Source organism: Octodon degus, unplaced genomic scaffold (assembly GCF_000260255.1).
Source record: "Octodon degus isolate 3935 unplaced genomic scaffold, OctDeg1.0 scaffold00009, whole genome shotgun sequence".
NCBI classification, from domain to species: Eukaryota; Metazoa; Chordata; class Mammalia; order Rodentia; family Octodontidae; genus Octodon; species Octodon degus.
Window position 1 is genome coordinate 10536249 of NW_004524585.1, and position 24017 is coordinate 10560265.

Below are 24017 nucleotides of genomic sequence, written 5' to 3' on the forward strand. Positions count from 1 at the left end.
GCCTAGACAAAACCTCTCTTCTCACTTTTCCTCCAGTTCACCACATGCCTGGTGGCTGAAGGGGAGCTTCCAGAGGCCCTTCTAGAAGGCAGTAGGGAAAAAGTTCCAGCATGGTAGTGGACTCCACAGCTTGCTGGGAAAGGGCTTCAGGCCAGTGTTCTTCCCCTGACACAGGGCCTTGCAGTAAATTGTGGTTCACGACATTGTGATGTGAGATAATGGTACTTGTGATGCCAGCTGGCATAGAGAGCACCAGTGATGTGGCTGGTAGAAGGACTTACCAGTAGACAGCACTGTAGCAAAGATAAGAGTGTATTTAGTCACTGAGTGCACTGTCAAGCGGGAAGACAGGTTGAGCTTCCTCAAGAGGGACTGAGCGTCAGGCTGAGAGATGGGTTTTTGTAAGGGAGTGAAGATGGGGAAACATCTTCCTGCTTCTGGACAGAAACAAGTTCTCTAAGTAGGCTGGGTGCTGAGATCTTCAACAGGTCTTCAGCTTCGTCTCACCACAGGACTTTGCTTTTCTAAATCTGACTTGCTTCTCCTGCTCACCAGGGACAGTCCAGTCCCATCTTTCCTACGGGGAGCCCCAAACTGCATTCCTTTTCCAAGTCAGGCCTGTGATGCTTCCGCATATTTGCAAACTGCAGCTTTCCACCTGATGTTGAGTCTTGAGTCCAGGGGAGCAAGGCCTGGTTCCCTGCCAGGAATAGGTAGTTGGAATTTCCAAAGCAGAGAGGATGGCATTAATTAGAATCTCAGTAAAGTATGCTGTCAAGCAATCCCCCCACCACACACACACACACACACACACACACACACACACACGTCCTATTGGTCTCTCCAACTGCCTCTTCTGGCTGCAGGGAAAAATGCCATCTTCCGAGCTGTGGTCTGTGGGCAGCCCAAACCCGAGGTGCGCTGGCTGAGCACCAAAGGAGACCTCAGCAACTCCAGCAAGTACCAGATCTCCTCGGCTCTGGGCAGCAAGGAGCATGTGCTGCAGGTGAGCATGCAGCTCTTCCCCGACCCGGCTCTACCCATCCCTTCCTGTCCTCTTGCAGGTCTCCCCAACAGCCTCCAGTCCTCAGACAAGTAGGAGATAGCAGTTGAGCCCATTCAACCCTGGCCCCAGAGCACCTGGAGTGGACCTGGAGACTCACAGATGGGGCTCCTGATAGCCCGGGACAGCTGGCCATACTACCTGGTTACAATCCCTGTCTGCCTCTTTGGCTTTGGAAAGTTATTGACCTCTTTCTACCTGTTTCCTTATCTGGGAAATGGGGCAATATTACAGTGCCTACACTAAGGAGTTATTATGAGGATTAAAGGTTTAATGGTTTGACTTCCAATTTTTAACTTTATGGTGGTTCAAGAGTAAAGTGCATTGAGTAAAAGATGTGCCTTGCATTTTGCACTTTGGTCTGTTCCTGGGCTAGTGCTATGCACAGTGGCCCTTGCGATCACAAGGGGGGACACCCATTCTGTAGTGCCTTCTGGCTAGTGAGTTACACAACGCATCTCACATCTCACTAGAAAATAGACTTTGCCTTCAACGACTTTGTCAATGCTAGCTTAACACAACTGCTCTAAGCACTTTTTTGTGTTGTATTCTTCACAATTTTATATTATGTGTTTTTTAATTAATACATGTTATTAGTATACATTTTTGATATAATACATTCGTCGTGGGGAGTTAGTACACATGCATATCACACCTTAATGCTTTTTATCTCCCCCTCTCTCTCCTTCCCCTCCTTTCCCTCCATGTCTAGATCCCCTTCTCATCTTTTTCCTATCATCTTTCTGTTATTTTGCTCTATAAATTACTTATACTTTGGATTTCTCATACAAAAATGACCTTGAAACTTTTAACTTCTAGTGTCTGATCTGAGCACATCTAAGGTAGGCTAAGTTGAGTGACGATGTCCATTAGGTTAATTATATTAAGTGCATTTTAAATTTATGATATTCTAAATTCATAGCAGGTTTATGGGGACATAACTCTAAAGCAAGCCAATTGCATTTGTACCCAAGCACTCCTGGTTAACATCAGTAATGGGATATACTAATGTACCATCTATATTCCAGGTCATGGGCTAAATATCTGATGTGGCTTACATTATTTAATCCCAATCAGTCATTACTTTCTGAAGAAACTAAATCTCAGAGAGGTTGGGTAACTTGTCCAAAATCCCACAGCTAATAATAGAGGACAGAGATGTTTTCAGTCCCACATCTACCTGCCCACAAAGCCAGCTCTCTCTGCTCTTCTATGCTTCTTCTGATAGGAAAGACAACCACCCGCTGTCTGGGTTCTTGGTTCAGGGGGATCTGTATTTCTTGATTAAGGGTGGGAGCTCCTTGAGGACAAGGACGTGTGCCATCCATTCATGTGACAGTTATGTCTCTTAAATGAAGGGAGGGGTGTGCTAGCCCTTCTTTCCTGCCCTTGTTCTCTGCTGCAGATTAACAAGCTGACAGGTGAAGACACAGATCTGTACCGCTGCACCGCTGTGAACGCATATGGGGAGGCCACGTGTGTGGCGAGGCTCACTGTCATCGAAGGTGGGCTTTCCACAGAAGACCTCATTGGGGTATGGGGTCCTCGTAGGACACAAGGACCACATGCCTGGTGGAGGAGGGAGGTTGCTGCCACCACACCTAGTGCCACAGCCCATAGCTTCCTGCGTTATGCAGGAAATCTGCTGGGCATAACCCTCTGCCAATACCCGGCTGTAGATGCTCTGAAAACTGCTCTCTCTCAGCCCAGAACCAGACCAGAGCCAGGAGGCTGGTGTCTAGTCTTCTCTGGGCCTCAGTTTCCCAGATGTACAGGCCTATAAGAGAGGTAAAAACAAGCACAACACAAAGGGAAAACTCCTGTCTTGGATGTGTTTTGTTTGTTTTGCATAGTGTTTGCACTTTTTGAAGTTAATTGTCTGCTCATAATAATTGGAAGGTAGACAGATATCTTTTGAGGAAGCGAATCTTGTCTTTCAATGAGTTATGTTTACTACTGGTTCGCCTACAAGCACTAAAAATAGCCTACCAAATAATCCTAAGGAATAAAGATACTGCACCACTTCACTTGGTAAGAACCTGGAGCTCATTCTGCAGCTCAGAGACAGCACCAGAGGAAAGAGGTGGACCCAGATCCATCTGCCCCTCTTATCAAGGAAGGAACAGCTTTCTCAGGAATCCCTGGGGGCATCTGCTTAGCTCTTATTGGCCAGAACTGTGTTACAGGCTATGGCTAGCTGGTTGTAAGGGAAATGGGGAAGACAAGCATTTAGTTTTTGCAGCCTATCCAGTGGAAGCAGGTGATGGAGAAGAGGATTACAAGTGACTGCAGAAACAGCCAAACAACAGTGCTTAGCATATTTGGCAATAGTGGGTCCTCTCCCTGGAACGCAGCTCTCGGCACAGTGAAAGAGCAGCTGTCCCTCTAGATGCCCTTCAGTCCTCTGTGGCTGCCTGTGCTGCTGTACTCACTTATACCACCTCCCTGGCCCCTGTGGACATATGAGTGGGCCTCTCCTTCACCAGGTGATATAGCGGCTGGTTTCCTCGGGTCATGTGAGGGCTCTGGGGTACCAAAGCTCCTGATGGCTACATCTTTGTCCTGTCCCATTTGTACTTCCGGGGGGACGCCATGCCTCAGAGGACAGGGCAGGTCAGAGTTCTGGGACCGAGTCTATTTCTCTGGCAGATCACTAACATGTCTCGCCTCTCTCCCTGGCTGTCTGCATCAATTCGCTCCTTGACTCCGTGGTGGTCCAGTTGGCTTTCGGAAGAACCGGAAGAGACAGAAGGAACCCCAGGAAGGTAAATGGAATTATCCAAAATACCCTTGGAGTCTGTGAAGGGGAAGCTGCTCCTTGCCCGGTGCTGCCCTCTGGCCCAGCATCCCACCTGCTAAAGGAGTCTCCTTCCCTCTCCTTTTCTAGACCTCAGGAAGGAAATGATGGACTTCAGGAAGATGCTGAAAAAGAGGTAAATCTGGGCCTGTCCATGGGAGAGTTTGGACCCCTCGCTCCTGCCATTAACAAGCTGTACTCAGGCCCTGTCTCCTTCAACACAGGCAGGGAGCTAGGCTTAACCCATGGAGGACGGGATGAGTACTGAGCTGAGATTTTAGATCCCGCTTAGTCACTTTAAAAACTATCTCCTCCAATTCGTCACCTCTCCTCTCTGGGTCCTGACCTTATTTGCAAAAGAGGTGGCTCCCTAAAACAGCGTTTGCCAGAAAGAACAATGTAAAGCAGAGAACAATTTAACCCTACCTGTATCCGTCCTCAAAAACGTCTTGCTCAGAAATGAACAATTCAGGTCATGAGGAGCCGAGTTTCTATAGGATGCTGGAGCTATAGCCTGCGGCTTGTCCTTTCCATCTCTGGATCCTTCCAGCCTGAACAGTGGTCAGTCCCAGAGCTTCTAGACCCCATATCTGCTTCCTCAAGTGTCCACAGAGCAAGTTCTGGGGACCGCTTGGAATGCCAGGGCCAGGAGCCCAACACCTGGGGCTCCTCTGGTCTCTGACCTGACAGCCATGCTCCTCAGGGCCCCTCCTCCGACTTCTGAAGAGAAGATGCAGTCTGAGCAGGTGTGGCAGCTGCTGATGAATGCCGACCGGAAGGACTACGAGAAGATCTGCTTAAAGTATGGGATCGTGGACTTCCGGGGGATGCTGCGTAAGCTGCAGGAGATGAAGAAGGAGCAGGAGGATGAGATGGCCAAGGTACCTTCGCCCTGTTCCCATGAACACCTCTGGCACACAAGGACCTGGAGAGGCACTTAGGGTTGGGCCTAGGAAAATCCAACATGGTTGGGGGGGTCTTCTTCCATCTAGCCCCCAGTTGGGTGTCCTACCAAGGACCCAGGCTTCTAAGTTAGCATCTGGGCTTTGAAACCTGGTTCTGATATTCACTAAACTCTAAGGGTTAGAAAAGTTTCCCTATTCATGAACTGGGCAAAGGCTTCCTCAGCTGGAATGTTGTGGCCGACAAGGAGACCAGGATCTGAGAGGGTTTGGAGTGCCCAAAGAGTGCTCTGAGAGCTACCCTGATGGGTTTTTCTGCCCTTTAGTATGTCAACGCCATCTCCAATTTGAGACACATCAGGGTCTCCAAGGAGGGTGTTGCCACGTTTGACCTGGAGCTCGATCTCAAGGACCTCGAGAGCAAGATTTACTTGTACAAGGTGAGGCTGGAAAGGCCGATGGGGCAGCGGCGCTCGCTAGAGGGAGGCTGTAGGTCTCCTTCTAGGGAAAGAGAGAAAGCAGTAGGTCCCACAGGTCCCCTGCACGAACCCCAGAACGCCGTGCAGCACCTGTTTGGAATTAAGGCACGCTCTGTGTGGACAGCCCTCAGCAGCTTCGCACTTCTTACCAAGTGTCCAGGCTCTCCCACTGGGCCTGTGAACTCCATGAACTGTACCTGCTGTTGGAACAGGGGTCTCAAAAGCAAGTTATGAGAAAGTGCACCCTTTTCCCTCTGAGCTCCTGATGCAGACTTGACACATTCCTGCCTGGTACTGAGGACTATTTCCCTGTCCCCTGTGTGGGACAAGTGTATGGTTGTGGGACAACAGAGCATAACAGCTCTGTAGACCCACGACCCACTCGCCTGAACCCTATCACTTAACAAGCTGTATGACCTCCCACAAAATGCATATCTTCCCAGTGCCTCAGTTTCCTCACTTGTGAAGTGCAGGTAACATAGGCACTATCTCCTGGTGTATGAAATGCAAATGAGGTTGGGCAGGAGCCACTTCTCCCCTCCCCCATCCTCACCCCTCCTCTTCTTCCCCTTGCTCCTCTGTTCTTGCTGCTCAGGCCTCACTGGGTTATTTGCTCCAGCTGCTCCCTGTGCCTGGCACGCTCCTCCTTGGGATCCACATGGCAGTTCCCTTACCCACTGTGCCACCTCTCTGGGTGGTCCCATGTGATTCTGCTGTGTGCCTCTCACTCTGCCCTGACACCTCTGGCTCTTTACCCTCTTTTTCATCTTTGCTTTTCTTAGTTCTACATTTCCAAACATAAATTATTTACTAGTTTATAATGCTTATAATTTGTCTTAGGACTTTAGGCCTCTGAGGGCAAGAATATTATTTATCTATTTATTTATCTATTTGGTACCGGGAATTGAACTCAGGACCTTGTGCTTGCTATGCAGGGGTTTATGTCACTGAGCTATCTCCCTGGCCTGAGAATCTTTTTTATTTAGCTATGCCCACACACAGTGGGCATTTATAAAGCATTACCTATTGTTAATATTCTGTAAATAATAACCTATGTGGGGCCTAGCAAAAGTAAGTATGTATACAAATTACTGGGCTTTGTAGGGCCTTAAATATCTTCTCTGAAGTCTCTCTTTGATGAATGAAGAAGCTGGGGCCCCAAGGAACATTGCTGTCCGTCCTTCCTCCCCTGCTAGTATTGTAGGGCTGTTTTGGCTGTAATTCTCCTGCCAGCCTAAGCTGGATAAACAACCCCCGGTGTCTCTTGGCATGACACTTGGTGTACCATGGGACATTCCATACTACAGTAAGAAGTATGAACATGTCTAGAACACATATTCCCACCCACTTCCTCCAGGCCCGCTCTCTGCCTTGCCTCTCTATGCCCTTTATAGCTCCAGGACTCCAGTCTGGGGCCTGGGCCAAAGAAAACTCCTGCCTGCAGCCACAGTAAGTATGGGGCAAGAGGCTCTAGGACCCATGAATCTCTGAAGTGCCCCTTTCCTCTCCTGACCCCAGGATGGTGAGATGATCCCCTATGGCTTCAATAACCAGACCAAGCACTGTCTTCGGCGCCTGGGGAAACGGTACTACTTCCAGATCCAGGACCTGCACCCAGAGGATGCTGGCCTTTACCAGGTCAAGGTGGAGGACGCTGTGGTCTTCTCCACAGAACTAGAGGCTGGTGGTGAGCGGCATTCACTGCTGAAGTTTGAAGGGGGAGATCTGTGCAGTGTGGGGCTCCCCACTGCTGCTTTACTGAGAGGATAAATGTGACATGGCTCCACTGCAAAGATGACCAGGGTGAAGGACGCATGCCCAGGCTCTGTCTTCTGTTGGACTCAGGCTGGGCCCTACTGGGTCACAGTCACAAGAACATAACTGCCATGCCTTATGTTGGGCATGCTTGTACCTTGCATAGGCCTCACACTCCCCGGCTTCCCATGCCTCCTTCCACTTGGGAGCTGCCTTTTCTCCCCATAAACTCTGCCCCATACCCATGAGGCCTGGGTCCACATCACCCACAGCAATTTGAGGGAGCTCTTAGAAATGCTTGGGGAGAAGAACTTTGGGCACAGGTAGATCATGAAGAACCTGGCTTAAGGTTAACACAAGAGAAGGGAGTGGGTGGTGAAAAGCCTGAAATCAATGTGAGCAAAGGAGTTAGACAGACCTGGGTGCAAATTCTGTACCGGCCCTCAGCAGACTGGTTTCCTCCATGTATCCTCTTTGTTCCTAGGCAGAGCTCTCGAGCTTAGAGTTCTGGGATTCCAGAGCTGAAAATGGCCATGGTGAGCACAACCTCACTATGACTCTTCACTCTGTCACTGATACCCACAGGAGAGTGATCTATCCCAGGTGGTGCAGGGCATCTGTGGCCAAGATGGTCTGAAACCAGGATTTCTAAACTCCTGACCACACTACCTGAGTTTGCACTGTCATGGGGCCAAATTGACAACCTTATTTCTGCTTCCTCACAGCCATTCCCCCTAGAGTCGTGGTCCCCCTGGCCGAGACCCACTGTGAGGAGCAGGGAGATGCAGTATTTGAATGTACTCTCTCCAAACCCTGCCCCAGCGCTACCTGGTATTTCCAGCACCAGCCACTCCGGCTCAGTGACAAATATGAAGTGATGGTATCTCCTGATGGGCTTACTCATCGGCTGCTGGTGAGGGGGGCCCGCCTCTCAGACAGGGGCCTCTATTCTCTGGGCACAGGGCTCCACGCCTCCAGTGCCTGGCTGATGGTTGAAGGTAAGTGGTCACATCCCTGTCCCTTTCCAGGGCTCCCCATGTGAGCCCTCTGGGCTGAAGCAGTGGGGTTTCCCTGGGGTCGGTCATTTGCTTTTGAGTACATACTCAGAGAGATCCAAGGGGGCTCCTAGCTCCAGACTTGGTCTACTTCAGTGCAGTCTTTCTTGGCCACCTAAACTTTTCCAGATACATCTGGCCCACTGGGCCTCCTGGAGCTACTGAGGACACAGATCCAAATGGCCCCAGGCTTCTGCAAGTGCTAGAGACCAGAGAGCATTCTTGAATCTCCCTGGGGATTAGGGCCCAGGTTTAATATAATCTAAGGAAACTATAACTGTAAGGCTGGCAATTGGGTAGGTGGATCTTTTAAAAAACACACAACTGTGCTTGGCAGTTTGGTAAGCAAATGACTTGGCTTATGTAGTTACATGTCAAGATACTCAAGAACTGACCAGGTATTGTGGCACACACCTGCAATCTCAGCTACCCTGGAGGCTGAGAGAGGAGATCTTAAGTTAGAAGCCAGCCTGGACAACTGAAGACCCTGTCTTAAAATTGAAAAAAGAGCTAAGGATGGAGCTCAGTGATAGAACATCCTCTGGGTTCGATTCCTAGTATTTTTTTTCAGTTCTTAGAACTGAAAAAAAAAAAAAAAAGAAGAAGAAGAAGCTACCAAAATTCATGAACTATGTAACAAGTAGAGTGGGACTGGGGAGTGGTGATGGGATTTGTCCATTAGTCCACTGGAACATCCTCGTTCCTTCCCAGAGATCAGCTTCCTTCTTTTCTGGGGAAATTGTGGGTGAGGTGAAGCAGTCCAGTCAGGCAGGTGCCGTGGCCTGACTTAATGGGGTTTTGGTCTTTTCTCTTGTCTGTCTATGGGGGCATTGACCTCCACGTAAATAACATCTCATCGAAGCTGGGAAGGAGAAAGGCCTTCAGACCACAAGTGCTGACCGCCAGCTGCAGACACAAGGAGCTAAGGCCTCAGATGCAGAAGACTCCGAGGGCATCAGTGGCAAGGGAGGGAAATCCAGAGAGAAGGGCCCTGTGGGGGGCTCCCTCAAGGGGACAGGGCTGGCTTCTGGGCTCCGGCTCACTCTGGGCCCAGATATCGGAGGCTCTGGCCGGCATGGCTACTCCTTGATGGGGGGTGAGGAGGAAGCTGACTCAGCCTGGGCCCCTGGGCAGGAGAGAAAGGACTTCCTAGAATCAGAGGGGGACAGAGCCATTCTTTCAGGAGAAAATCAGCACTACCCAGAAGGAGACTGGGATGGGAGCCTCCCAGGGAGACTTCATCTGCAGGGAGAAGGCCCAGAATCAGGCCTGGGCTTCATGGAAAGAGAACATCAAGGCAGTGGCAGAGAAGGCCATGGGGACAGAAACTGGGGGACAGGAAGAAGCTGGGAGGCTGGGTCCAGTCACCCTCAAACTGGAGGACTGGGAAGCAGCAGGGAAGGAAGGGGTCCCAGAGAGGACAGTGGCAGCCAACTGGACAGACATGGCCAGGAACAACTCTGGGATGTTCAGCCACGACCTGGAACAGGGAAGGGAGCTGTGAGGGGATCCCAGTTTGATCCTGAGAGATCTTGGAAGAAAGAGGAGGGGATGGAAAGGATTCTACAAGGTGATGGCCTGGATAAGATGGAGGGAGGAGATGGCTTGAGTGGGGAAAGGGAAAGGGAATCAGCCGGGGAAGTGTGGAATAGAGGCACTGACCTAGCAGAAGCTGAAGGCAGCAGTGGGGTAGTAGGTCCTGGTATCCTGGACTTTCCCAGAAGAGGAGGTTCCAGCTCCAAGGCAGGAGTGGGCCCTGAGTCCTGGGGTTCTCAGGGAGATACAGATGCTAGTCATGAGGAAGCCAGGGGCTCCTGGGGGCCAGGAGGGTGTTCAGGACAGATACCTGGAGACAAATACCCCCAAGAACCCTTACTCCCCAGAGGTAGGACGTTTATCCCAAAGGACAGGAGTCCTGAAACCAAAGCTGAGGACTCATTGCAGGGGGCAGATGACCTAGGATCTGGGAACACTGTCGCTAGAGGAAAGGGCTATAAACCTGGCCCTGGAGGCCCAGGAGATCTCAAGGACTGGGAAAGTAACATTCGAGAACACCAAGGAAGGAATGGCCAGTTCACAGCTGGGGCCTCAGGTGGGAGAGGGGACGTATCCAGGAGCCTTCAGAAGGGAGCAGGGGAGCCTGGCAGAATAGAGTCTGAGAGCCCAGATCCTCAGGATGATACATGGTCCCACCTCAGAAAGACCAGGACTCACATTGAGCCTGGAATTCTGGGACCCAGTGGAGGGGTAGGGGGTAGTCCCCAGGAAGCTGGGTTGCAATCTGGTCAGGTGGGAGATGCTAAAAATCCCAGGCTGGTTAGGGCTCCAGGTGAGGGTACTCAGGAGCCTGGAAGGACACTAGGAGACACAGAAGGAGTAAGAGAGCCGGGGGCAGTAGGACCCAGGTCGGATTTCTGCAATGGGTCAGGAAGCAGTAAAGAAGGGCCCAGAGGAGAGATGAACTACAAGGATGGCTTAGAAGGCCCTGGGCAGGTAGAATCTAGATATGGGGAGAGCCCAGCATATTCTAGGGGAACAGGTCCTGGAAATGGAGTTGCTTACAGTGATGGCACAGGGGTGCCAATAGAAAGGGGGTCTGGTCATGGTGCTGGGTATAGAGGTGCCTCTGGGACATCTGTTGGAGCAGTGTCTGAGGAAGGGCATGCTTACAGGCACGGATCAAAGGTGCCTGGGGGAATGTGGACTGGAGATCAAAATCACTGTGGTCCTGCGGGAAGGAGGTCTACAAGAGCTGCCAGTCTCAGGAATGATTCAGGGGGCCCCAGTGGGGTGTCCGTAGGTGAAGCCTGGTGTTGGGATCCATCCAGAGGCCAGGAGCAAACAGGCTCTGAAGGAGGGCAGCATTTTGAAGGTGTTTTATGGAGTCCTGGGACAGTGGGGTCTGCAGGTGGAGGCAGTCTCAAGGCCTCAGGAGCAGCACAGACAACTGAGGAGGAATGTGTGCAAGCAGAAGAGGGTTCAGCAAGAATAAGGTCTTGGAGTCGGGGTGGAGATTCTGGGAGCTTTGGAGCCACAGGAGCCCTGGGGACATTTGGAGATGGTGGCTACAAAGATGGCACAGGGGGTCCAAAAGCCACGGAACCAGGGTCTCTGAGGGCAGGAGGCAATGATGGTGAAGGCAATGGGACAAGGTTCGTCGGTGCCAGGGCCTCTGCAGCTAGAAGTGGGCATTGGGACAATAGCCAGCACCCAGAAGCCCTAGCTCCTCATGCGGGGGTTGCTTCTGACAGCCAGCAGGCTGAGGGGCCTAGCAGTGTGCTGGGTTATGGGGATGGATCTGAAATTCCAGAGCCTCAGAGAACTGGGGACAGAAGAGCTTATGGAGAAGGGCCACAAGGCCTTGGTCCTAGGAAAACATGGTCAAGGGATAGGGCAGGCTGCAGGGATGACTCAGGACACCACCGAGGAATGGGGTCTTTGGATACTGTGGGGTACAGCAGTGGTGCTGGGAGCTCTGGAGAAATGGGGTCAAGAGGTGAGGCAGGTTACAGAAATGTTTTAGAGGGTTCTGGGAAGATTCCATTAGGGAGTGAGGAAGCTTTTAGGGATGGTTTTGGGAGACCTGGAGAAATGGGGCTGGGCTATGAAGTTGGTGATAGAAGAAGCTTGGGAGGATCTTGGGAAGTCGGGCCCAAGGGTGAGACATGCTCTGGAGGTGGTTCTGGGAGGTCTGGCACATCAGGATCACTGACCAGAATGGGACCCGAAGCCACAGAATGTGGGTCAGGACCTGAAGGTGGTATGAGCTCCACGGGTGGGCCAGAGAGAAGCAGAGGAAGGGGGCTCACCCATGCGACAGGCCCTACAGCACACATGGACAGTTCTGAGTGTTCAGGGGTGCTGGGGATACAGGAAGGGCCACAGATGCTTTCAGATGGATGGGGTTCCAGGAACAGTCTTGGGGGTTATGAAAGTTCAGGAATCTTTGTTTCCCCTGGCACTACTGATTCCAAGGGAAAATCTGGGATCAGAGAATGTCAAGATGGTCCTGGGAGGAGCTCTCAGTGGAGAGGAGGTCCCAGTGGGGAGGGTGGGTCCACTGACAAAGCAATGACAACCGGAGCTTCCCGGTTGCTTGATGATAGAGGAGTAGTGAATGATGAGGCCTGGACAGGAACTGCTGCTCTAGAATCTGGACACAAACAGGACTTTTGGAAAGCAGGCTCAAGGACAATGGACAAGGCTAAATTGGCTGAGCAGGGGCCAGGGGCACCTCAGGGAGATGTGGATTCAATGCTGGGAGGCAGAGGGATGGGAGCAAGTTCTGGGAGCTCATCAGGGACAGAGCAGAGTAGGGGCAGCAGTTCTGTGCCTCGAGCAAGGGGCAAGTCAACATTAATGCCAGCCGATGAGCAAGGGGGGAGCCATGCTTGGGCCCCAGGCTGGGAAGACCAGGGGCATGGCCAAGGTGGCGTGGGTGATGGGAACAAACCCTCGGGCTCCAGGGCTTCCAGTTCTCTCGAAGAGAAAGATGCCAATACCCAAACTCATGAGGGGCTGGAGGGCTCTAGAGGTAGGGGACTTGTGCCAGGCCAAGAGACTGCTGGTGAATGTCTAGATCCATGCTCCTGGGACAGTAGGGGTTCAGGCCACAGGAGGGAAAGGTCTAATGATGGACAATACTCAGGTGTCCTGGGTAAGTGGAATTCCAACGAGTCAAAGAATGGCCTCACCCCTAAACCTGGGGAGTCAGGATCCCAAGGAACCTGGAATGGCTTAGATGTTTCCTCTGGCAGGAAAGTCTCTACAAGTGGATTGGGAAGGGTCCTCAGCTCTGGCTATCAGCCAGGGAAAAGGGGAATACTTGGGGAGCGAGGGTCCCTAGAGGGGAAGAATGGCATGGCCCGAGGTCCTGGGAACCTAAAGGAATGTGACAGACAGAAGGCAGAAGAGTCTGGTAGATCAGGCCAAAGATCTGGTCCCAGAAGGAGCATGTACCAGGCACAGTCAGGGGCTGAGGTTGAACCAGCAAAGAGAAGAAGTGCAGAGGAGGCCAAAGGAAAGGGACAGCAGCCTGGCAGTGAAGATGAAGGGTACCTGGGGGAGACTTGGAGTGAAGACGGGAGCTGGGGGTCCCCCAGGCATCTTGGCAGCAAGAGAGGTGCCAAAGAGGGCAAGTCGGATGTCTGTGATGAGGGGCGGGATGCCACCCACAGCCCCAGATGCAGATACAAGGCCAGCACTGGCAGTTTCTCCACAGAAGACCAAGGTAGGTCTTCCCAGCTGGCTGCTTCCGTGGGGTGGAGCCAAGGGGAGCTCCCTGGCCACTGGGGTGCTTGGGTTAGTCCCAACTCCACCTCCAGCCCTGGGAGTTTGTCCCTACCAGTTGCCCAATTCCAGCCTCTTGCAGGTTCAGGAAGCAGCCCCTTCCTCCTTTGCATTCAAGATCCAGGCTGCATGAGGCTCAGAGGCCTCCTGAGTACCTGGTCTTGAAACTCCATATCCAAAGTACCAGAATTGTTGGCTTAACTCTGTGTGGGTGACCCAGACCTCCCATCTGTGTGACTCAGAGACCTCTTCATTCACCTTACACCCCCAGATCTCGGGCATCAGTCACAGTCCTGCTTAGAAAATGGGAAGCTTGGCTTTGCTGGCATTGGTTGAGCCCACTTGGCAGGATCATGGCAGTCTCTAGGGTTCAGTGCAGGCCATGGCCTGGGAGGCTGGCCCTTGAGGACTCTGTGTCTCTCCAGGACCCAAGAACCACTTCTCTCAAGGCCTGGCTGACACGGAGGTGCAACAGGGTGAGGCCGCCACACTCTCCTGTACCCTCACCAGTGACCTGGGACCCTGTTCCTGGTTTAAAGGTGGAGTCAAGGTACTGGCCCCCTCACATAGTCCCTGCACCCACCAATGTAGGGAGGGGATGTGGTGGTAGCAGCAAAGCAAAAGGAAGTGGATGGTAGAGGCTTCACAGAAAAGACTATTCTTCATTTTACTAAGGTATGCATTTGGAGGGGAGGTTTGAATAGCCAGTGACTTAGTGTGTTGGAAATAAAGATTTTTAAATTTGTGATGAATTCCACCCATTTTTAAAGGCCTTGTGCAAACCAGGCAGGCTGGTTGGCACCATTATAGTGGTTACATCAGAAAGAGACACAGCACAGTATTTCAGAGTACTGGCCATGTCATCAGTGTGACTTGGCTCCAGACTCGGTTCTGCTGCCACTGCTTAGCTGCCCTTGCATAAGGTCCTTATCTGTAAGGTGGAACTAAAGTAGTGCCGACTGCTTAAGGTTGTTTTGACAGTTAAATGAGGTACTAGGCTCACAGAGTGTCAGTGCCACCAGCGCCTAATAAGCATCCCCTGCATGCAGCTGTGGGGATTCCAGCAATTGCCCCAGCAGAGGACCTACCTAGCAGCTCGAGGGGCCAGACCAGGTGGGAATGACCATTTCCACTGTGGCCTTTTATCTCTAGCTCACCACCCAGGATGGCATCATCTTAGAGCAAGATGGGCTTGTGCACAGACTCCGTATTGCCCATGTGCAGGGGGCTCAGGCTGGGAAGTACACATTCGTAGCAGGCAACCAGCAGAGTGAAGCCACACTGACGGTCCACGGTGAGGAAGCCCTGCTCTGCACTGCCCAACAGTCTCTGCATCAGCTGATACACTCCATTTCAAAGCCCCTGATGTGTAGCAGTCTTACCTCTTTCCTTGTGAGGAAGTCCTTGGTGAGGTCTAACCTTGGTCCCTCCTGCTGTAAAGCCATTTTCCTTGTTGGTCCTCAGGAGGTGGGGTAGGGAGTTCCTTACTCTGAGCCCAACCTTCCTTCTCCTGGACCCTCAGGTGCCTTGTGCTTGGGCTTCTTTGACCCTCTTGCCTTGTTTTTTTCTCTAGATCCCCCAACCATATTTCCAGATGTGACAGAGAAACTGAAGGAGCCACTGGTGGTCAAGGCTGGGCAGCCAGTAACAGTGAAGATCCCTTTCGAGAGTCGCCTCCCTGCTCAGGCTTCCTGGAGGAAGGATGGGGCTGAGGTGGTGGGCAGCAGCCACAGGGGGGCCCAGGTGGCCCTGGGAGATGGCTATACACGGCTGTGCCTCCCCAGCACCACCAGGAAGGACAGTGGCCACTACAGCGTGACACTGAAGAGCGAGGGAGGCTCTGTGCAGGCTGATGTCACCGTGCAAGTCATAGGTGCCAGTCCCAGCTTCTCCCCAGCCAAGACCCAAGACTCCCCATGGTTTCAGGTCCTTCCTCCTGGCAGGGCCAGGTCGGAGATCTGGGTGTGGTCTCTGCTGGCTTGGCTTTCATTTGCAGTTTGCTTAAGGTTCAAAGCCACAGTTACTCATCCTCCCTCCCTTCCCCAGACTGGGTAGGGAAGAGTTAGGATAAACAAGGGTTGGACTCCAGCTTCTGTGAGCCCTAAGACACTGGCCTTAGGGAAGTGGTCAGGTGGGATAGTGGCCTCCAGCTCCAGTGGTGCCTTTGTCCAGAGGTCTGAGCAGATACCCATTCCATCCAGTGAACAATGGGGCAGGGCACAGGCTAGAATGTTCCACAGTTCATTCCTGGGTGTTGGAAGGGATGGAAAGCAAGGACAGATGGCTGTGCCAGGAGCTGTCTGTACCTTTGGGTGCCTTGGGAAGCTGTCTGGGTAACTCAGGAAGCAGTCCCTATTGCAGTCTTATCTGCTGAAGGGCAGGGTTGGGGTTCAACACCATTCTTCTCTAGTTTCTCTGACCTGCTTCTCTCCTGCTCCTCCTGGTGGATCCCCAGACAAGCCTCAGGCCCCACAGGGCCCTCTGGAGGTGCAGGATTGCCACAGAGCTGGTGTCTGCCTCTCCTGGCAACCCCCAAGGGAAGATGGGGGCCGGGATGTGGAGCACTACGTGGTGGAGAGGCGGCAGGCTGGCAGAAGCACTTGGCTAAATGTGGGCAAGTCCTCCCCAGACAGCACTACCTTCACGGATGGCAGTGTGGAGCAGGGCAGGAAGTACACCTACCGTGTGCGGGCTGTGACCTCGGAGGGGTCTGGGGAGGCCCTGGAATCTGAGGAGGTGCTGGTGGCTCCTGAGGGTAAGATAAAAGGCTGAGGCTGGTGTTTGGGGACACCCTCGGGCTTCCCAGTGTGCTCAGAGGACAGGCAGGTCTTCCCGGGGGGCTGAGTATCATCAGCTTGAGCCTGGGGATGTGGAAGACTCCTATTTCAGATTTATTAGGGATGTGTTAGCCAGTCTGGACCTGACATTTACGGAGTCTTTGCTATGGACACCAAAAGCCCATTCTCTCAGGAAGCTGCTGAAGGTCAGCACCTTTTTCTGTTATAGGTCCCTAGTCTGGAACCTTCTATCAGAGCACTGGACTCTGAGGGACCTCAGGACTGGCTATAGATTATGAGGTCAAAATGATTTCTCTGTCCCATCATTGCTACTCCTACATAGCTATAACAGCTGTCTCTGCCTCCATAAACCCTAGCAAAGGGCAGCGTGTCTCCCTGAGCCCATGCCTGCTACCCACAACCTCCCCATGGGCCAGCGCCTTTTCTCAACCTCTGACTGATCAGCAACTTCTCTGTCCACAGCTCTCCCAGGGCCCCCTTCTGCCCCAACCATTTTGTCAGCTTCTAGCCAGGGCATCACTATGACATGGACAGCACCTCAGGGCCGTGGCAGTGCCCACATCCTGGGTTACCTGATTGAGAAGCGCAAGAAGGGGAGCAACACCTGGGCAGCTGTGAATGACCAGCCCATGCCTGGTAAGCCAACCTGTGCAGTGGATGTTCCCTGTGGCCTGGCTCTACACTGCCTTATTGCCTTAGTCCCTTTCCTGTTGCCAAGATCCCCTGGTATTAGCCTAATACAGTGGGTCTCATTTGTGGTGGTTTTGTGCCCATAGAGGGTGTATTTGTTGGTTGCCTGTTGCTGGGCCAAAATCCCTGACATACGCAACTTTATTTTTTTTTTAATTTTTATTTATTTGAGAGAGAGAGAGAGAGAGAGAGAGAGAGAGAGAGAGAGAGAGAGAGAGAGAGAGAGGGGTGTGTGTGTGTGGCCAGCTCAGCCCACCAGGGGGCGGGGCTGGCTGGCATGTGGTGCTGGGGGATTGAACCGCGGTCCCTGATGCTTTGCTAAGCTTGTTCTAAGTAGGTGCTTTAGACCACTGAGCCATCTCTCCAGCCCAACATACGCAACTTTAAAGGAAGAAAGCTTCACTTTGGCTCACAGATTCAGAGTTCAGTCCATGGTCACCTGGCTCTGAGACAGAAACTACATGGTGGACAGGCATGGTGGGAGGAAGCTTATTGGCTTAGGGCAGTCAGGAAACAGAGGGAGCAAGAGATGTAGAAAGAAGGGGCTAAGTAAAGGATGCGCCCTTCAAAGGAACGCTCATGTGACCTACATCCGTCAACTGAGTCCCACTCAACTATGGACTCATCAAGGGATTAATCCTCAATATGTGAGTCTTTGGGGGACACTTTATAATTAAACCATAAAAGAACACTTGGCAATGTTTTGAGTTAGTTTTGTTTGTCCCGAGTGAGCAGGGAATAGACGCTTTCAGGATCTAGTGTGAAAAGGCCAGGGATGCTACCAAACATTCTACATTCACTTTAAAAAAAGAACTAGCTGGAGCATGAGGGAGGGATGTGTGAGGACCCTGAGTCTGGATCTCTCCTGAACTCAGAGACACCAAGCTATCTCCCCATTGCCTGCCCCACTCAGGCTGGGGCTGATGGGAGGCGGGCTCTTCACAGAGAGGCGATGCACCGTGGCAGATGTGCGGCCAGGCTGTCAATATCAGTTCCGGGTCACGGCTGTTGCTCCCTCAGGCCCCGGAGAGCCTGGGCCCCCATCAGACGCTGCCTTTGCCCGGGATCCCATGAGTAAGTAAGGCACCAACCCAGGTGGGTGATGAGGATAGGCTAACTCTGAAAGCAGGTGGGATAGGATGGAAGGTAACGGGTGAGACACAGTCCTGAAGAAAAAGCTCAGGAAAGCTAGAGGATAAAGGTAGATCAGCTGCTGGGGTGAGACGTATCTTAGAGGCTCCAAGTCAAAATCAAACAGGTCCAGAGGCCAGGAAGTGAGGATTAGAAAAGATTATGATTCCCTGAGGTTGTGTCATTCTGGGCAGAAGACAAATGGCACTTGTCCCAGTTTTATAACTAGTTACTCACTCCAGTGAGACAGTATTACTCTTGGGGGCCAGGTTTTCTATCCAGTGAATGTTGTTCATCACCCACTAGACCCCCACATCATGCAAGGAAATAATCAGTAAGTACACCAAGCCTGTTCTCTGCTTTTGAGAAACCAACAGTCTCGAGCAGCATTTTCCTCTCCGTGATCTCAGGACATCAGAGAAGTGCTAAGTACACGTTCTCAGGTCAACAGAAAAAGCAGAGAGCTAGGCACGGTGGTGCATGCCTGCAATTTCAGCACTCAGGAGGCTGAGCCAGAGGGGTTGCGAGTTTGAGACTAGCTCGGGTTACGTAGCACGACCTTGTCTCAGAAAAACCAAGCCAAACGCAGCAAATTCAAAGCTGGGAGTGCCACTCTAGACCTGCAGCTTTTCAAACTTCATTTCATAGTTAGAAACCTCCAAGGAGCTCCAATACAAATGCTAATGCGTTGGCTACACCCCAGATTTGCTGGATCGTAATGTGTAGCTGGCATTTGGCTACTGGGATTTTTAAGTTCCCCGGATGTGTCCAGACCGCAGCTGGGCTTCAGTGCTGCGCAGGCTGCCCTTTCCCACTCATCTCACTGTGCCTTTTGCTTGTTCCACAACTCCTATGGGTATATAGAGTGTTATTGTCCCCAGTGGACAGATGAAGAACTAGAAGTCTTCCCTGAGTGCCTCACAGGCAGTCTCTACTAAGAATTTATAGTTTAGAACAAAAAGACAGAATTCTAGTCTTCAAAGATAAAGGAGTCTAAGAGATCAACTAGTTTTCAAGAATTATGGACGATGCTTAGGGGAAGGGGGTGAGAAAGTTGGTGAAGGAGTGGAATGAGGTGGGGGAGGCTTCCTGGAGGATGGGGCCTGGGATCTGTGTGTGCATAGTCCTGGCTGGAACACAGCTGAGTACTGGCTAGAAGAGTACCAAGCAGGTGCTTCAGGAACTGCTAAGTGAAAGAAATTCTCCCTCCTGCGGCAAGACTGATGAATGGCCTCCCTTAGGCCAGTGCCATTGCTGACACTCTCCTGGTGCTTGGCCAGGACCCCCAGGGCGCGTGCGGGATCTCCAGGTCACAGACACGTCAAGCACCAGCATCACACTGAGCTGGGTGGGGCCAGATCCTCAGCATGGAGACGACGCCCGGGGGTACCTGGTGGAGCTGTGTGGCTCAGACAGTCTCCAGTGGAGCCCATGCCACGGAGGCATGGTGTCAGGCACCACCTTCACAGCCAAGGGGCTTCGGCCCCAACAGGGCTATTTTGTGCGGGTGACGGCAGTCAATGACGGGGGCTGCAGCGAGCCCACTGCCCTGGACACGTTAGTGCACGCCACGCCTCTCACTGGTGAGTGTGCCCTCATCCCCACAGCAAGTGCTTTGGCTTTCTGAAAGCGGCCCTGACAGGCCACCATGTACTTGCTGCGTCAGGACCCCCTTCCCCAGCCTAACGCAGTGAGCATCGCCCTCATGCTGGGTGCTGGACTAGAAGGCCCTTTTAAGAAATGTGTTCTCGTTACAATCCACATCTACCTTACAAGTTAAGTTTTTTGGTTCCTAGTTTACAGAGAAGAGAATTGAGATCTAAGGTGCTTTGCTGACAGACCCACAGCAGGTCAGAGGCAAAGCCAGGATTTTAAAAGGGTGGCTTCAAGGCATTAGTGATGCTCAGCTCAGTCAGTACTTGTCCCAGGCAGAAACCTGCTCAACTGTCTTTGACCCAGGCTGACACTAGACCGTCCCAAATGATGTAGCTGTTATTGTGGTAATCAGGAATGAAGTCCACTGGGAAAACACCTGGTGCCCAGAGTCCAGAATCTTAGAATATCCTCCTGGGGGCTCTGCCAGAAAAGTCAGGCATTTCCTGTCTCCGACTGCTAATTATCTCATCTGCAGAAAGAAAAGCTGAGCTGTTGGTCACCTTCCTCCCTGTTCTAGCCCACACCCAGCCTCTGCTCCTATCCCTCTCTTGCCAGCATGTCCCCCAGCTCCTGTCCCAACCTGTGTGATCTCAACAGCAGGCAGACTGGCCCGGCCTCGCCTTGCTCTGCCCTGCTGGTGCGGTGGGAGGGCTGACGAGCCCTCTTGTCTGTTCCAGTCTGTCCTAAGTTCCTCGTGGACTCCAGCATGAAGGACTCGCTGACAGTCAGAGCTGGGGACACCCTCCGTGTGCCTGTCTCCTTTGAAGTGAGTGGACCTAGAAGTGAATGGGGGAGGGGAGCCCAGAGCGGCCAAGAGTGGCCTGTGGTTCTCTTTCCTTCCTTGTTATTTTTTGGGGCTGACAGGCCAGATATAAGAAAACAGGGAGGAGCATCCTCCTGGAAGGCACAGCGTGTGCCAGGCCTTGGGCTGTCTTTGGTCTCCATGCTCATTACGCATCACCTTCTAGTGGTAGCTGCTGGTTCTATGCCTCTAAACCTGGCTTTCGCAATGTGAATATTGTCTTTTTAATTTAATTTTATTTATTTATTGTATTTTGTGCAGGGTCTCATTGCACAACTCAGACTCATAGTGATCCTCCTGTTTTCAGCCTCCCAAGTGCTGGGATTACAGGCATAAGCCAACACACCTGGACTGTGTCTCCAGCTCAGTGCACCCTGGGGGTGGGGCCAGTGCGGCATGTGGTGCCCAGGGATCGAATCCTGGCCCCTGTGCTTGTATAAGCAGGAGCTTAGACCGCTGAGCTATCTCACCAGCCCAGCCCTTTTGAGTTCCGAATGTATTTTTGTGCAAGCATGTCTCCCGCACTTGACTCAGGATGCTCTTCATCCACCTCCTAAGTATGGACACAGTCCAAGAGTGATGTGGTGGTTCAGAGTAGACTGTCTAGCCCCTAACTCTGATGTCCTCGCTTATTAGTTGTTTTGGTTTGGACAAGTATCTTAACCTCTGCATTTCAACTTCTCCATCTTTCAGATGGAGATCATGATAGTATCTTGTCCCAAATGGGTGCTTTTGGGATTCAAGGAATTCATTCACAGGAAGCACGTAGGCAGAGCCTGCTAAGTGACAAGCACCCAATATATGTTACTTTAATTATTGATGTTATTATTATTAAAATCATTTTTATCTTTCGTGTGAGAAATGCACAGCTGTTCTGACCAGATTCAGACCTACATCTGTCTACTCTGAACTTCATGATCTTAGGTTAGACCATAGGACAATGATAGTGATGACAATACTGATCCACCCTGAGCATTTGCTGTGTCCTGGGCCCTGTTCTCCATATTTCCCATGTACTGTTAGTTCCTTAGGTCCTCAGAACATTCTCATGTCGTAAGTTACTGTGAGCCCCTGAACTGTGCCCGATACCGTGGGTTCTCCAGGCAGGTGGCAGCATGGTCACCAAGCAGCTGGCCTCGTCTTTATCCAGCCTGCTCAGGGGCAACTCAGTTCCAGGTCAGGCTACCTTATCTACCTCCCATGCTCTCTCCTTGCTGCAGCGTCTCCGAGTCGCCCCGAGCTGGGCTGAGGCCCTCCTCACTCCCCGGCAGTACCACACCCGCTCCCTGCCCCAATTACAGCTCCTGCCCAGCATTCTGCGGCAGCATGTCCTTTCTCACAGCACAAACCCAGACCTTTATCTGCAGAGGCGTGGTGTTAAGGGCACGTGACAGTTTGGCCCAGCCTCCCCTTCTGGCTTCTGGTCCTAGCCCACCAACCCCTGCACTTCACCATAGCCTTGTCACTAGGCTGCCTCAGAACAGGCACTTGCCCATGTGTGTCTGGGCTTGGACATTTCCCTGCTGTAGTGCTCTCTTGCCCTGCCTACCCTCAGCCCCAGCTTCAATGCAGTCGCTTCTCCCTTCTCAACTTCTCCTTTGCTTCCCTTCCCAGGCTGCCCCTCTGCCTGAGGTGACCTGGCTGAAAGATGGTCTGCCCTTGCCCAAAAGAAGTGTGACTACCACCAAGGATGGCATCACCCAACTTCTGATTCCTGTGGCCAGCCTCTCGGACAGTGGCCGCTATGCTGTGGTGCTGAGGGACCTTCAGGGGAAGGAGTCCACCTACAGTTTCCTTGTCAGGGTGGCAGGTGAGCCATGTGTGGCCCTGGGCTCTAGACTGCAGACCTTTGCCAAGCATGGATGTTGGGCACAAGGCTCAGCCATGTCACCTGGCCAGGGCATCAAGGTGTCCTTCAGGAATTCCCACCCACCCCCTGCCCTGCTGGAGTCTCTCCTTGCATATTCAAATAAGAGAGACTAACAGCAGGAGAGCTGTAACTTGATTTTTGAAAGCCTCCACCTCTGCCCATGTTGTGCCTTTTTACTTATAATAAATTAAATTGAATTAAAATATTCTTTTGGAGCCTGGCATGGTGGTGCATACCTATTATCCCAGCACTCTGAGGCAGGAGGATCACAATTGTCTAGGCAATTTAGTGACTTAGCAAGACTGTGTTTAAAAAATAAAAAGAATATAAAGGGACTGGGGAGGTAACACAGTAGGAAGATTGTAGGTTCAACCTCCAGTACGGCCAGAGAAAAACAACAACAACAACAACAACAAAAACCCCCAAACCAAAAAAGTACTCTTGAGTAAGAAGTTTTCTATCCTCTAAAGATAACTAGACACCTGACTGAGATTCCTCTAGCCCCAGTCACCTGCCTGGCAAGATAGGAATGCCCAGGACCTTGGCTTCTGAGAAGACTTAGGGACCTGGGAGAGGAGGACTATGGCAGGGGATTTCTCTGTCCCCTGCAGCATAGGTCCCCTCTGCTCCCTCCCTCACAGCATGGCCACAGGCCCCTGGGCCCATACACCTGCAGGAAAATGTGCCTGGGACGGTGACAGTCCAGTGGGAGCCCTCTCCAGACGAGGCCCAGGGCGTCCCCCTGCACTACACAGTGCTGACACGTTCCTCGTCACACGGCTCCTGGCAAGAGGTGGCTGACTGCGTCCACACCAACCGCTTCACTCTCCTGGGCGTCCTCCCTGGCCATGAGTACCACTTCCGGGTGGTGGCCAAGAGCGAGCTGGGTGCCAGCAGACCTTCAGACACCACCCAGCCCTGGTGCCTCCATCGGCAGCGAGGTGAGGGTCCCCTAGGGAGGAAGGAGCTTAGCTGGCTCCTCCATGCGGGGCAGCCATGCCCCCCAGTGGTGAGTGTATGCACTGGGGACCGAGCAGCAGCTATGGCAGAGGTGGCTTAGAGCACATCCAAGGGACCTCCTGACCTTGGGTCCAGACAGAGCCACCGCTCACTCTTCTCACTTCATGCCTGGTGCCTACCTCTACTGATATTATCTGTGTCGCAGGTCAGGTTGGGCTCCACACCCATGCGGGGACAGGTAGGGCCTGGGGCTGGGTGTCTCAGATGCCTTTGGGTAGCTTCTCAGATGCAGTGGGAAGCAAAAAAAAAAAAAAAAAAAAAAAAAAAGAAAGAAAGAAAAAGAAAAGAAAAAGAAAGAGAGAAAAGGTAAGTTTCTCTGATGACAGAATGTACTTCACAATCAAGTATGACTGTAAAGGAGGTCACTAGCAAAGGCAGACTATAAGATCACAGAGTTGGTTTCACACAAAAATACCTAGATCTTGCTACACCAAAACATCATCTATAGTCATGTATAGTGAGGTGATGGTTGGTTTTCATTCTTACTCCTTTTGATTCTTTTATCTGTCTTAATGGAGCCACAAAAAATGTGTGTTAGATTGTACCCCCCCAAAAAAAAATCCTCAAAGAATTTTAAGAAAAAGATAAATAATGGCACACACCTGTAATCCCAGCACTTGGGAGGCTGACAACAGGAAGATCACTTCACTATGAGTGATCTGTGTAGTGAGACCCTGTAGACCCTGTACTAAAATACATTTAAAAAAGGA

General features: G+C 51.9%; 1 protein-coding gene across 1 annotated transcript in view; it reads left to right on the top strand.

Moving 5' to 3' along the window:
* The window catches only part of Igfn1 (immunoglobulin-like and fibronectin type III domain containing 1), a 30136-nt gene that overhangs the window by 3743 nt on the left and 2376 nt on the right, over nucleotides 1-24017 (top strand). The window contains exons 5-23 of the mRNA XM_023707868.1: nucleotides 867-1006; nucleotides 2469-2568; nucleotides 3784-3828; nucleotides 3951-3996; nucleotides 4564-4741; nucleotides 5089-5202; nucleotides 6760-6928; nucleotides 7722-7994; nucleotides 8914-13281; nucleotides 13766-13890; nucleotides 14493-14634; nucleotides 14914-15213; nucleotides 15796-16095; nucleotides 16601-16774; nucleotides 17774-17902; nucleotides 19240-19542; nucleotides 20293-20381; nucleotides 22032-22227; nucleotides 22929-23228. Coding sequence (XP_023563636.1) covers nucleotides 867-1006; nucleotides 2469-2568; nucleotides 3784-3828; nucleotides 3951-3996; nucleotides 4564-4741; nucleotides 5089-5202; nucleotides 6760-6928; nucleotides 7722-7994; nucleotides 8914-13281; nucleotides 13766-13890; nucleotides 14493-14634; nucleotides 14914-15213; nucleotides 15796-16095; nucleotides 16601-16774; nucleotides 17774-17902; nucleotides 19240-19542; nucleotides 20293-20381; nucleotides 22032-22227; nucleotides 22929-23228 — 7491 coding nt within the window. The remainder of the gene's footprint in view (nucleotides 1-866; nucleotides 1007-2468; nucleotides 2569-3783; nucleotides 3829-3950; nucleotides 3997-4563; nucleotides 4742-5088; nucleotides 5203-6759; nucleotides 6929-7721; nucleotides 7995-8913; nucleotides 13282-13765; nucleotides 13891-14492; nucleotides 14635-14913; nucleotides 15214-15795; nucleotides 16096-16600; nucleotides 16775-17773; nucleotides 17903-19239; nucleotides 19543-20292; nucleotides 20382-22031; nucleotides 22228-22928; nucleotides 23229-24017) is intronic.